Source organism: Plecotus auritus (assembly GCF_963455305.1).
Source record: "Plecotus auritus genome assembly, chromosome: 4".
NCBI classification, from domain to species: Eukaryota; Metazoa; Chordata; class Mammalia; order Chiroptera; family Vespertilionidae; genus Plecotus; species Plecotus auritus.
The window spans coordinates 135038265-135052598 of NC_137775.1; the positions used below are offsets into that span (position 1 = coordinate 135038265).

Below are 14334 nucleotides of genomic sequence, written 5' to 3' on the forward strand. Positions count from 1 at the left end.
AGGTGGACCAGAATGCAAACCATCAGGGACAAGTTGGTTAGGAAGTCCATGGAAGGGGACACCTTCCTCCATAAACTGAATGGCAGTGGCTGGTGCACATGGAGGTTCAGGGCAGAGAGTGGCTGAGAACATTATCACAAAGCTGGTGACTATAGCAGGGATTAGGGGAAGGGACGGTGCACAGGTCTGTGATGAAATCCTTTTGCTGTAAACCTTTGACATTCAGTGGTTACAAGTGAGGGTGTCTCAAGATCTTGGCCTGCCATCTGCCGGCTGTTGCTGCCCTATTGTCTTAGAAGCAAAATGAGGCCCAGAGGCATGGAGTGGCATCAACCATCAACCATCAACCATATTATGGCTTTTTATAGGGCATGTCTGTTTCAGTGTGGATTGCCTGTGGTGATTTACAAGCAGCATCAATTGCCTCATTGGATGAATCATAAGCAATATCCATTCCCACAGAATGAGCTTTTCCTTCCCCGATAAAGGCACAGGTCCTCACACACACACCCTCCCATACTTTGCTGATTCAATCAGGGATTATAAATGCTACACAATGAATCAACTTATTTCCTCAACCCAGCGTCACAAGAAGCCACTGTTGAAAAAAAGGGGCAGCATGAAGAGCACCTATGGTAGGGTGACCAGCTGTCCTGCTGTGCCTGACATTGTTCAGGGAAACCCCTCAGTCCCGGACATACAGGGAGTTGGTTCACTGTAGCCTAAGCCACACCCCAGCCTCCACGATTTAGCCACTCTGCCCCACATCCAAGCCTTTCCTGAACCAGGTGCTCTGTGCTGGTCTGGGTCCCTCCAGCTGCTGGCCAGAATGAGAACGCTGCAGTAACTTGGTTTGCCTCCATTGTCAGCATGTTGTCAGTGTTTAGCACATCTCAGTTGAAGCCGTAAATGTATGCCAACATCAGAAATTCTATAGCATTCTTAAAGGGAAGTGCTCCCCACCCCCACGGCAGCACAAGGAAGACCACCTGTCTGAGCTGCCTCCTGTGGGTGACTGTATTATATAGTTAACGATATTTACCGCTGCCTCCTGGAGGCGCATGATCACCTTTGCCCATTGACATTGGGCTTGGCCATGTGACCTGCCATACCTCTCCATGTAGGATTATATGTTCCAGCCCTGCTGTGCACAAGATGGCCACATGACCCCTGCAATGAGAGTAGATAGACCCTGTAAGAGCCAGCTTGAGGTTTCTTCCTGCCAAGACACCAGCACTGGTCCAGATGGGGGCTACTCTGTCAAACTGGGTCCCAAAGTGAAAAAGGACATGGAACATAACTGAAACTAACCACGATGAGCACAAGTGAAAAGTAAATCTTAATTGCTGTCATGAGATTTAACGGTTGTTTGCTAATGCGGCCTAACCTAACCTATTTAAATGACATATCTTTTTTTATGTTTTTGTTTATTTTTTAGAGAAAGAGGGAGAGAGAGAGACAGAAACATCTATGGGAGAGAAACATTGATCCGCTGCTTCCTGCATGCCTCCTACTGGGGGTCAAGCCTGCAACCCAAGCATGTGCCCTGACCAGGAATTGAACCAGCAACCTCTTGGTGCATGAGTCAACCGTAAACCAACTGAGCCACACCAACCAATGATGATATCCTATATAATAATCCTATATAATAAAAGGGTAATATGTAAATTGACCAAACGGTGGAACAACCAGTTGTTATGTGCACATTGATCACCAGGGGGGCAGACGCTCAACACAGGAGCTGCCCCCTGGTGGTCAGTATGCTCCCACAGGGGGAGTGCTGCTCAGCCACAAGCCGGGCTGATGGCCGGGGAGCGCAGCAGCCTGCCTCCACGGCAGCGCTAAGGATGTCCGACTGTGGCTTAGGACATCCCCTGTCAGCTGGACATCCCCTGAGGGCTCCTGGACTGCGAAAGGGTGCAGGCCGGGCTGAGGGACTCCCCCACCCCCCAGTGCACAAATGTCATGCACCAGGCCTCTAGTATCTTTATATTATGCGTGAGCTCTGATTGGTGCTGTATCTTTGATTTGGCGCAGTTTGGACACTCACTGGATTCTATATGGAGAGTCCTGGAGGGGAAGAAGAGGATGGTGGGCTGTAATGCCAGGCTAGTTGTGTGGTGGGGACTCTATGCGCCTCCGTCACCCAGGTAACTAACACAGAGCACTCTGCCCATGGAGCCAGCAGCCTCTGTCACTGTGCCTTGTGCTCCAGTGCAGGAACTGCTCAGCCAGCTAGGTGAGTGATGGGGAGCCCAGGATTCAGCCACTTGGGAAATTCCTTCCTACCTCATGTGATAGGGTAGGTGTGAGGAATGGGGTTAAAGTGGGTGCAGGGGCTTATGGCTGGAGACGCAATGACCCAAAGAAGCCAAGCTAGACACTGTTTCAGAAAGAAGTTTCAGATGTCAGGAACCCTAACACCTGGAGAGACCAGAGGGAGCAACATGAACATATGGAGTCGAGAGATCAAATAAGGAAAATGCTTTACGTCTTCTGGTGTGCTTTGATGGGCCTGGAGAAGAGTGTGACCCAAAGGAAGGTTTGTCTGAGGCATTTCCAAGTTTTCCTTCGCCAGAGGAGCCCTCCGAAACTTGAAAGCAGATACGGTCAACTCAGGTTAGCAGACACTTCACTGAACCGAGAGCTTGCCATGTGTATTAGAGGGAGGCAGTTTCACTTTCTGCATAAAACAAAAATTTACCTGGGAGATAAACACCTGAGAGTGAACACCTCTGAGTCACCATGAGAATAAAATTTTATCCTTGTAAGATAAATGGTCAGTTCACACTCACACACACACACACACACACACACACACACAACCTGACCATGCAGATAATCTCAGTAAAGATAAAACATCAGAAATTGCACAGAACATAATCATGTTATTGCATAATAGATTAAAATATAGCCTTTAACATGTAATTAAGTAGCAATTAGTACCAATGTACTTTTCTAAAGACCTGCTCAGAAGAACTCATTAGAAGCAAAAGGTACCCTGTCTCGTCCATCAGGATGAAAGTACCTATAACACGTGCTGTCGGAGAGTGGCAATCCCCACACTGCTGAGAGCGTCCATGGCCCAGCCACTCTGGCAGACAATTTTGAAATGCTTTTTTGACTAGAATATTCATATCTCTGGAACAGTATAGTCACATCTAAGAAAATGATCAGAAGCACAGACAAAGATTTATGTGCCAGAATGTAGCAAACAATAAATATCCGACAACAGGACTATCATTAAATAAATGATATGTAAAAAAACATAACAAAACCATCACGTATAATTATGAGTGCTTTCAACTATATATGAAAATGGTTAGAAGATAATATCAATCCAAAGCAGCATAATATGAAATTGTATATATGGTATACTCTCAATATTTAAGAATATGTACATGAAAAAAAATTACTGAAAAAGATATCTTAAAATACTAACAGTGACTGTCTCTACACAGTAGTATTATGGATGATTATTACTTACTTCTTAATACATTCCTGTATTCTCCAAAATTTCCATAATGATATATTATTATATTAAAAAAAAACTTTTAAGTATTCCTAAATAATAATAAAGAGTAACTCAGTGATACAATGATACATTATTGTTAACATAATAATGAATGTGAGGCAATAAATGTGCTAACCTCACTGTAGTCATCATTTTGCAAGTATACATGCATCAAATCATAGCCTTGCACACTTACACCTACACATGTTATGTGTCCATTATTTCTCAAAAGAGCTGGGAGAAAATTAATGACATTACAAATCAGTTTACAAAAACTCAAAACAGCACTCAGAAAAAAATTATATTTTGAGTATATAGAAATAAAAACAAAAAATTACTAAATACACATATAAAATATAAATGAATTTTATTTATAAATGTATAGATGTACACGTTACCAATTAGGGGGAAAATACATCAAAAGAATATAATGCCATAATCAAGTAGAGTTTACCCAGAATTTAAGGATGTTTTAATATAGTGAAAACCATTAATATAATATTGGGTGACTTAAATGATAAAAATATATGATTATATCAAAAGATACCAATTCCTACTAAAAGCTTCTAAGAAATAATTGTTAATTCCTTCAATAGATAATATTTAAAACTAACAATTAATTTCATATTTAATGAAGAAGTATCAAAAAATATCTTTTTACCACAATTTTATTTAACACAAAATAGATACATAAGATAAATATTTTCGCAGCTATTATTTTAGAAAAGAAAACAGGCGTCTAACGCTGTTAGAACAAAGGCAATGCACTAAAAGACAAATATTTTCTTAAAGTGTTCATTTTAGACCTGGACAATTCAAATTGAAGCATTAAAAAGATGTTTACCTTATGTAACACATTCCTTAGGGAGAAAAAGACTTTTTGAAAATAAAAAATATATATATGTGGGAAGAAAAAAGAACAATGAAAACCAATATGGTGCTGATTCAATGGGTTCGAATGCAGAGTTTAACTTGTTATATGGCAAAAATATCTAAATACCAAGCGTTAGAATTGTCAAGAAAAGTAAATAATGTTTTTGTTCAAAGCTAGGGCATAAAAGCACAAGGCACTGCAATACAAGGGAGCAAGTGCTATGCTAGAGAGCTGAGAACTCTCTTGGGGTCAGGAAAGGTTAACCCGGCATTTAAAGAATCTAATTTTACCAGGTTTTAAAGTAGGTGGAGGGAAGAAGGGTGACACCGAGAGGGAGGGAACTTACAAACGCAGAGTCACAGGATCAAACGGCCCATTCCAAAAGCCGAAAGTAGGTCAGCACACACAATATTGGCCTGCATTTTAAAAACTTAATATTTAAAGATCAGAAAATCTGGCTTTCTGGATTCTTTTGTCAAAATGGACAATCGGACAAACGACCAAGTTCTCACGTGAAAACGAAGGCAGTGGCCCCTTTTTGATGGGACAATTTGCCACAGCACTTCCTCTTTACCCCCTTCCTCTTACATCCAGCTCATTTCATCCATTAACTCCCCTTTCTGGTCCCTGTAGCTGTCTGAGTTTATGACTCGTACCCTACGTGATGGGGACCAATAAAGGTAATGGCAGGAAAAAGCAGTATGATTAGGACTGGATTTCAAACCATCAACCAGGCAGCAGAAGGCAAGGCAGAGGGAGAGAGGGTAGTAAGGAGATCAATGAAATCCACAAAAGTCTATTACATCAGCAATTAAAATGGGGCAACCACCATTGAAGGAGAGTAACCTAGCACCTCGCACAAAACACTCTCAAGATGTGACCTGAAAACCACTGAGTTCTGTAAGAGGTGATGAGGGTTTTAAACAGGCAGTGTGTGGGGAATGTGAAGAAAGGCACGGACAAGGATAAAAATTTGAGAGATTTTTGAGAGGAAAACATCTCCAACATTAGGTAACCAATTTGACACTGGGAACAAGGAGAAAGGAGAAAGAGCACTTTGCAGGTTTTGGGCTGAAGTCATTAGATGGTGAAAACGCCAAAATTTAAAAAAAAAAAATTTAAATTTAAATTGTGGGGGGAGAACAGCTTGGAGAAAACGTAATCCTTCAATTTAGGATATGTTGAATTGTTGGAGCCTAGAGATGTATAGCTTCATCTCATAAGGCCCAATAGATTGCCAAAGAAAACTTATCTCTGAGTCTAACTCTGTAACAGCTGATTGTCAGGTACGATTACATAAAATATTTCTACAGAATGAATACCAAAGAATTAAAATCAAATATTATAGAATTGAATAAAATATTGCAACAAAGATTACAAAGGGTCAATAACTTCATATATAAGCACATAATTATAAGATATATGAAAGAAACACAATAACATAAAAGTCTACCAAGTCTCTTAATGTAAAGGATATGCATTTTTATACTACAGTTTCCATTAAGAACTGAAGATGGTTTACAACAAAAATATACGTAGTACAATGATATAACGTAAATAATTATAATAATAAAATGTAAAAATATTTTTTAAAAAATTAGCACCAGGAGAAATCAGAAAGGAAGAAGAAACAAGATATGCAAGCTGTGAGGGCTTTCAGAAACACCACTGTTGACAACCAAACTGAAGAGTAACAAAAGTTGCATGACTTTTACTGTCCATTAGGAGAAAACACAGCAATTTCTCCTTTTACAAAGGACATTTACTTGAATACCTCCCCCAATGCAAAAGACAGAATTTCACGACAAAAAATTTTCTAAATAAAGTTAGCCTTATGAAAAACTCACTACCTTGTCCCTATTTCTCAAATGTCATGCTATTGCAGGACAGTTAAGTATTTCTAAAAACACTCCACACAGACATTTGGGGATATTACGACAGCAAACACAGGGAAGGGTCCCATAAAGTGCTTCTCTGTGGTACCCTTTGATGGAAACAAAGAACCAAACATCTAAGCATCACTGGATGAAGACATCTGGGTGGGGAAAGAGAGGAGAGGGAGGGGGAAGTGAACAGGAAGTGGGCGAGGTATATAGATCTCTGATGGTCCATCCTGATCCATAAAAGAATAAATACAATTTTGAGGAATGGATGAACTACACATCCTTCAAACCACAGCAACTGGGCTTTGGACAAAGTTTCATAAGAGCGGAATAGAAGTGAGGTAGGAATCTCTGGTGAGCACCCAAAAGTTATATGCTCTCTCTGTTGCCCCAGGATGCAACCACAAGAGATGCATATTATATGAGCACGGTATGGCTGACAACCTTTCATAAAAATTAAGGAGCCTAGCCCTAACCGGTTTGGCTCAGTGGACAGAGCGTCAGCCTGCGGACTCAAGGGTCCCAGGTTCAATTCCAGTCAAGGGCATGTACCTTGGTTGCGGGCACATCCCCAGTAGGGGGTGTGCAGGAGGCAGCTGGTTGATGTTTCTCATCAATGTTTCTAACTCTCTCTCCCTCTCCCCTCTTCTCTGTAAAAAATCAATAAAATATATTTTTTTTAAAAAATTAAGGAGCCTAACTAAAGGCCATCCCACATGGGCACAAAGGAGGTAATTACAGGCCTTAGAGGCCCCCATAATTAACAAAATGCTCAAAGTAAAGACCTACAGAAAGCAGACACATAAAAATATTCACTTGCACATAAATTTGAAGAAATGTAAATCAAAAGACAGTATCATTTTGCAAATATAAGCTAAGCAAAAGACTAACTTTAAAAATTCAATATTGTGTGGATTTTAAGAAAAGAGTTATATTCAAAATTTGTTAGAAAGAATCAAAATTTCCCAGAATAAGGGAAACAGTTAAGAAAACTATGATATACTAATGTATCTGTACATACAAATGATGATGCACGATAAATGTGAACAAATATGAGAAGATGCTTATGAAGCTGACGTACTCAAACTGTATATATGGGCATACAGACAAACATGTGGGTGGGTCACAGAGCAAGTCAGCGAAACCTGCTTCTTTAAGAGCTCTGCCAGCCAGCCCGGGAAAGCTCTCAGGAACTGCAGGCAGAAGCTGCCATCCCAGGGCTTGCCCAGCACTGACCCCATCGGCACTCAAGTTTACCCTCTCTTTGCCTGCTCAAGGTCCAACCTCAACCCCAACCTTATCCTCCAAATCTGACAGTGTCTCCTTTTCCATCTTCTTTCACTCTCACGACACCCTGTGAGGTAGGTATTTTAAAGAAATAATTAAATGAATGGATAGCTACAAATCAAAGCTCAAAACAGAAGCTTTGTTTTCAGACCTTCCAATTGGACAAGCTTCTTCTTACTTCAGCGACGTCCTTCACGGTTTACCTGCACATGGCTTCTTGGCCGACTGGGCAGGGGCAGAAGCCAGGGGACGGGCTTCTGCAGGCCCAGGAACCGGCCTTCCTTGCTTCTCAAGGCCCTGTGAGTGCTCAACAGAAGAAGCTGAATTATCTAAAAAGAAGAAGAGATGAGGTTTCCTAAGACACTCCTTTTACCATTTCTAGAGCGTAGGCCTGGGAACTGAAGAGTCCCAGGTTTTTTTTTTGTTTTTGTTTTTGTTTTTTTTTTAATATATTTTATTGATTTTTTACAGAGAGGAAGGAAGAGGGATAGATAGTCAGAAACATCGATGAGAGAGAAACATCGATCAGTTGCCTCTTGCACACCTCCTACTGGGGATGTGCCCGCAACCAAGTTACATGCCCTTGACCGGAATCGAACCTGGGACCTTTCAGTCCGCAGGCTGACGCTCTATCCACTGAGCCAAACCGGTTTTGGCATCCTTTTACCATTTCTAAATTTCTCTTTTTATTGGGAGCATTAGTCCAGCGAAACAGACCTCAGAAAAAAGTCTCGATTTGGAGAGTTTGTGTCTTCTGGATTTAAAATATATTAGCCCTGGCCAGTTTGACTCAGTGGAAAGAGCGCTACCTGCAGACTGAAGGGTCCCAGGTTCAATTCCGGTGAAGGGCACATGCCTGGGTTGTGTGGGGTATGCAGGAGGCAGCCGATCAATGATTCTCTCTCATCACTGATGTTTCTATCTCTCTCTCTTTCTCCCTTCCTCTCTGAAATCAATAAAAATATATTTTCAAAAAATATATATACATACATATATATTTTTTTTATTATTATTTTTTTAAACACACACAGAGCAAGCAGAAAGAAACTATTTCATAGTTAGGGGAGAGCCACGAAACAAGAGCAGATGAAGATAACGACAGGCCCTATACATAATATAGAGTAGAAGGTCCCTGCCACCATTCAGGGTCCTTAGATAGCCTCCGACACCAGTATATGCAAAGTCCTCCCCACCTTCTCACCACCTGCCTAGCAAGTCGGCCACTACCATCCCAACATAAGCAAAGTCCACAGTAAAAGCTTAGAGACTCTGATTTGATGATATGGTTTTCCCATCAAGAATTCTCCTTAGTCTACCACCCAGTGAAACTGATCTTCAGCTACAGGCAAATCTAACAGAATAAGTAACCTGAATGCATTCCAATGAAAAGAACACCAAATCACACTTTGTAGACCTTAAAAAGTGACAGACTAAGCGGCGAGATGGGAAGATGGTTGCGATGTTGTATAGAGTGACAGTTTAAGGTGCTAAACCAAATATACTTTGACTACAACTGGACTAGTCTTCGTATAGTAACAAAACTGAAGGGCTTGCGAGTAAATGGTAACAATTACTGTGCATTTGAATGAGTGGTCTTTTGCAATTTTTATCTTTATTCTATGTTCCAAATTTTTCAGTAACGTGCTTAAAATTTCCTAACAATTAAAAAAGAAAAAACTTTAATTCAATTTAATAAAAGAAAGCCATCCCTACATTATCCTTTACCTTTCTAGTCACTGGCCCATCTCCCTCCTCTCTTTTCCTAATGAAGCTGTTAAGACTGGTCTATCTACTTCCTGACCCCCAACTTACCAAGGAGCTACACTGCTCAAACACTGGGCAGGTGCCATTAGCTGGCAGCCCTGAAAATAAACTCCATCCCTCCCCTCTTTGGTTACAATCACAGTTCTGTATCATAAAACACCGACTGTCCTAAACTTCCCCTAGGACAGAGCTCTAAACACATGAAGTGCTTTCTCCCCAGACTCACTTTCAGATCAAAACGAGGTCAGTGAGGCCTGGCCGGCGTGGCTCAGTGGTTGAGCATCGACCTATGAACCAGGAGGTCACCATTTCAATTCTCAGGGCACATGCCCAGGTTGCAGGCTCGATTCCCAGTGCAAGGCATGCAGGTGGGCAGCCGACCAATCATTCTCTCATCATTGATGTTTCTATCTCTCTCCCTCTCCCTTCCTCTCTGAAATCAATAAAAATATGTGTGTATTTTTTAAAAACTACATCAGTGATGGAGTTTTGTCTACCTCTGACGTTCTCACCTTTATTTTCAAGCATCTTGTGCAGCTTCTCGTGCCTGTAGGTAGAGATTATCTGGAAATTAACGACACTGGAAACATTCAGTCCTTGGTCCTCCAGCAGCTTCAGGGATGCCGCGTGAATGAGTTGGTGGGACCGTTTGCATTTCTGAAGCCTGCACTCTCCCCTGACAAAGGACTTGCACACATGAAACTTGTTGCATTTGTCCTTGAGGATGCAGTAGCCATACAGGGCTTCACCTTTGTTGTAGCACAAACAGACCTGGGAGAGAAATGAGGCAACACTGAAAACATTGGTTTGCACTGTATCTTTTAAGCCAATAAATGACAATTTCTCTAACTGGCAACTTCTGGTCACCAATGGCTGTTAAAATCACTGGGTGGGCCCTAGCCGGTTTGGCTCAGTGGATAGAGCATGGGCCTGCGGACTGAAGGGTCCCAGCTTCCATTTAAGTCAAGGGCATGTTCCTCGTTTGCAGGGTTCTCCCCGCCCTGGACCTGGTCAGGGTGTGTGTAGGAGGCAACCAATCGGTGTGTTTCGCTCATGTTGATGTTACTGTCTTTCCCTCTCTCTTCCACTCTCTCTGAAAATCAATGGAAAAAATACCCTTGGGTGAGGACTAAAAAAAAATGCACTTTTATAAAATCATTGGGTGGAAGGCAGATGGGTAGTTACTCCCTCCCAGATCTCCCCAGCTGCCTCTCTCTGACTTTGACCTTCTGTGGACTTACCTTACTTTCCCAAAATCTATAGCCAATGAGTGAATTCTAAGCAGGTACTACAGGCCGGCCCTTTGCCTGCATTCTTCAGTGTAACTACAGCTCAAGCCCCGCCATGAGTCAAGTCAAGGCCTGACTTTGCCGTGCTTGTAGCTTGTCCTTCCCTGTAACCTGCTTCCCTCTTTTTTTTTTATCTTACCAAGTTTTTGCAAGGAGCCCTACCTCAAGAAATCACACACACCTAAATCCCTATGTGTGGGGAAACCAACCTAACAGGTAGTGTGAACAGATAATTTGTCAGCCAGACAAGGGCATTTTTTTAGGGAGCACTATTAATAGTTACATTAGGGCAACTGATGTAAACTGGGTCTGTCCCAGGCAAACCAAGACCCTCCTGGTGGGGACCTTCATAATGATGGGCCAGGCTGTCAACTCTAAGCACACTAGTCGATCTTAAGCTCACACACAAAAAAGATGACCAGGCATTGTGTCCCTCATGGTGACGTAGTTGGAATGTACCTGGCTCATGCCATACCTAACCTGGCTTCAACCATCTGAAGAAATGAGAAAGGAGATGGGCACCAAGAAGAAACCTCCAGGCGCCTAGGGCTGACTCCAGTGCTGCCTGTGGGTACAAGCTGCTGCCTTGAGGGCAGCCTCTGCCATCTGAATCACAGGCGCCAGCTTTGGGGCCTTCTTCCCTTCTAGACCCTGCAATCTCTTAGTTAAAATGGGACCACAATCACGAACTACCCTCGCTTTCCCAACACCCTCCCTTCGTCTCACCCCTCTTCTGGCAAGTTGTGAGTGTCTGTAATAGAATCACTGTGCCAGACTAGAAAACTCAACTTTTAATTGGTGGTCTCTTATAAAATTTTATTTTAGGGGTTCCAACTGTTTTTTTAATATATATATATATTTTTTTTAATCCTCACCCGAGGATATTTTTTTCATTGATCTTTAGAGAGAGTGTGAAAGGGCGGGAGAAGGAGGAGAGAGAAAGAGAGCTAAACATCAATGTGAGAGACCATCTACTGGTTGCCTCCCCTACGAGCCCAACCAGGACCAGGGCTCGAACCTGCAACTGAGGCACATGCCCTTGACTGGGAATTGAACCCAAGACCCTTCAGTCCATGGGATGACGCTCTAACCACTGAATAACCTGACCAGGGCTTTTAATTTATATATTGATTTGAGAGAGAGAGAGACATTGGCCTGCTGTTCCATCCATTTATGCATTCATTGGTTGACTCTTGTATGTGCCCTGATGGGGTATCAAACTCATAAACTTGGTGCATCGGGAGATGCTCCAATCAACTGAGCTACCCGGCCAGAGCTAGGAATCCAACTATTTTATTTTTAAAAAGTATTTGTGTCTAGCTATACAGATACAAACATACTAACTTCACCATTATAGCAGTTATAATGGGTACTTTTTAAGTATAAAACTGAGTCATGTTGCTTTGAAGCAATTAAAATTTATATCTAAGACCCCCCCAAAAAATTAATGGGGGTAAATACTTGTAACAAATATGACCAGAAAATGAATTTTTATCATTAAAGACATCGTATAAATTAACAGGAAAAGACAAATGCCTCCATAAAAAAAAATAGGCAAAAGCATAAACAGGCAATTCACAAAACGCCAGCTTCACAGAGAACTAAATTCAAATCTGCCATTTATTATGTGACCTAAGGCAAGTTAATCTATCTGAGACTCAGTTTCCTCACTTGTAAAATGGGGGCAAGTTATTAATGAACTAAGGTATATAAATTGCTTAGCATTTAGTAAACACTCAAAAAAACAATAGCCTTTATGATTACTTTTATACCACAGGGGTCCATCACTCCCTGAGTATCAAAGTCCAGTAAAATCAGAGACTCCAGAAAGGTCACCTCCCCACCCCCGAACACCTGAGGCTGCCATGCTCCCCCCTGACTTTTTCCACAGGGCAGACAATGAGGGGGCTCCGTGGTGACTCACCTCTGGTAAAAGGCAGGGGTCATTCTGTAAAAGCAGAATCCGAAGCTGGGCCTCATTGAGTCCAAAAAGGCCATGGTTTTTCAGGACTTGGATGTTGACAGGTGTGTGGATATCATGGGAAAGGGTACAGGTAGACCTAGAACACAAGGCTCTGGATCAGAGGCCTAGGTCAGTGGTCGGCAAACTCATTAGTCAACAGAGCGGCATGTGGCTCGCGAGCCGCGGTTTGCCAACCACTGGGAAGAGGCCAGTCTGTCCAATTCTTTGCCTAGGGTCCCTTTCAACTTGCATGTGAAGTTAATAAACAGGAACACCAGGTACTGCATCCTAACAAGCTCTGGTAATAAGAAAGCTGGGTTGATGCAACTCCCCTCCCAGGGTCATCTTCATTTAAGTGAGGATATTGAAAGCCAAAGGTATCACCCCCACCCCCAGTCACCTACCCTGACAGAGGGTGCCCACCTGTTCTGCAGGTGAGTGCGCTTGTCTTCTCCACCCCAAATAGCTGCCCACCCCCACAAGCCCCCAACGTTAAAAAGAAAGCCTGCCCCCATCCCCACTTTGGGGAGCCTGAGTAAACCAAGGGAGACTCAGACGGCCTCTTCGAAATCATCCACCCCTCCGTTTCCTGGGGTCCGACTAGATTGGTCTTTCTAAACCCAGAGAGGAGAGACTAGCTTCTATAAAACTTTGTGTTTGTGTGGGAGGACGCAATCTCTGCATAAAGGGTCCAAGGCTCTGACGGGATTCGCAAATGTTCCCCCAAAAGGAGCACTGGAGAAAACTCCAAAGTCCCAATCCTGACTCACCCGGGCCGTGTTATGGAGGACCCGCGATCGGGACGAGAAGCGGCTAAGAAATCCAAACTGCCCTGAGCTCCCGCCTCCTTCGGCGCCGGAGCTGGGAGCACAGCCAGGCCTCCCCCAACCCCTGCCCCCCGAGGCTTCCCTTCCGCCCTTTCCCAGGAGGTCGCCAACCCCCGGGCACACGACCCCCTTTTTCACATCTTTTGGGTCCCGCTTCCAGCCTGAGGGTCCAGGCCCGCGCGCGGGGATCGCGGCGACGCCGCCTGCGTCCGGGAGGACGCCCGACCCACCCCCGGCCCTGGTGTCTGTCCCTGGGCCCCGACGCCCGCGCGCTCACCAGCAGTCGCGGTTCGGGCACTTGCCCTGCATGTGGCGGCGGCAAAAGTGCAGCTGGTCGCAGGCCTGGCACTCGCCGCGCTGGTAGCGGGCGCAGAGGCGCGCGGAGGACACGGCCACCACCCTCCAGGCCGAGGGGCCGCCGCCGCCGCCGCCGCCGCCCGCACCCGCCGCCACCTCGGCCTCCGCGTCCCAGGGGCCCTCCTTCACCGCCACCTCCTGCAGCAGGAAGCGGTCGGGCCCCGCCTGGCGCAGCACGTCGCCGAGCCGGGCCTCCGAGAGCTCCACGTGGGCGCGCAGGTCCTGCAGGAACATGCGGCCCCCGTGGGCGCACAGCACCTTGGTGAGGAAGGAGCACACGGTGGGCTCCGCCATGGCCGCCCCTGGCTCCCTGCGCGGCCCAGCGCGGAAATCCGAGGCGGCCAGGCTCCTCCCAGGCACGTCCACGATTTCAAACCAACATCCCGAGACAGTCTGGGAAGGGCGGGAGGCGGTGGCCGTGGACCCGCGGTCCCCCCTGGAGGCGGACCAAGCAGGGACAGTACTCAGTACTTTACTGAGCGCCTGCTCTGTGCCAGGCACGGGTCAAGGTGAGTCCCTGCCTGAGGGGGTGGGGGGGTACCCTCACAAACAAATGAGAGAATTTGAGGGACCGGT

General features: G+C 44.4%; 1 protein-coding gene across 1 annotated transcript; it reads right to left on the reverse strand.

The window, feature by feature from the left end:
• Positions 1-7321: 7321 nt before the first annotated feature.
• ZC3HAV1L (ZC3HAV1 like) lies at positions 7322-14052 on the reverse strand (the record flags this gene model as incomplete). Its single annotated transcript, XM_080664636.1, has 4 exons — positions 7322-7887; positions 9835-10093; positions 12536-12671; positions 13679-14052. The coding sequence occupies 4 exons, from the start codon at positions 14050-14052 to the stop codon at positions 7751-7753; spliced, it is 906 nt and encodes a 301-aa protein (XP_080520762.1). The 3' UTR covers positions 7322-7750.
• Between the last annotated feature and the right edge of the window lie 282 nt (positions 14053-14334).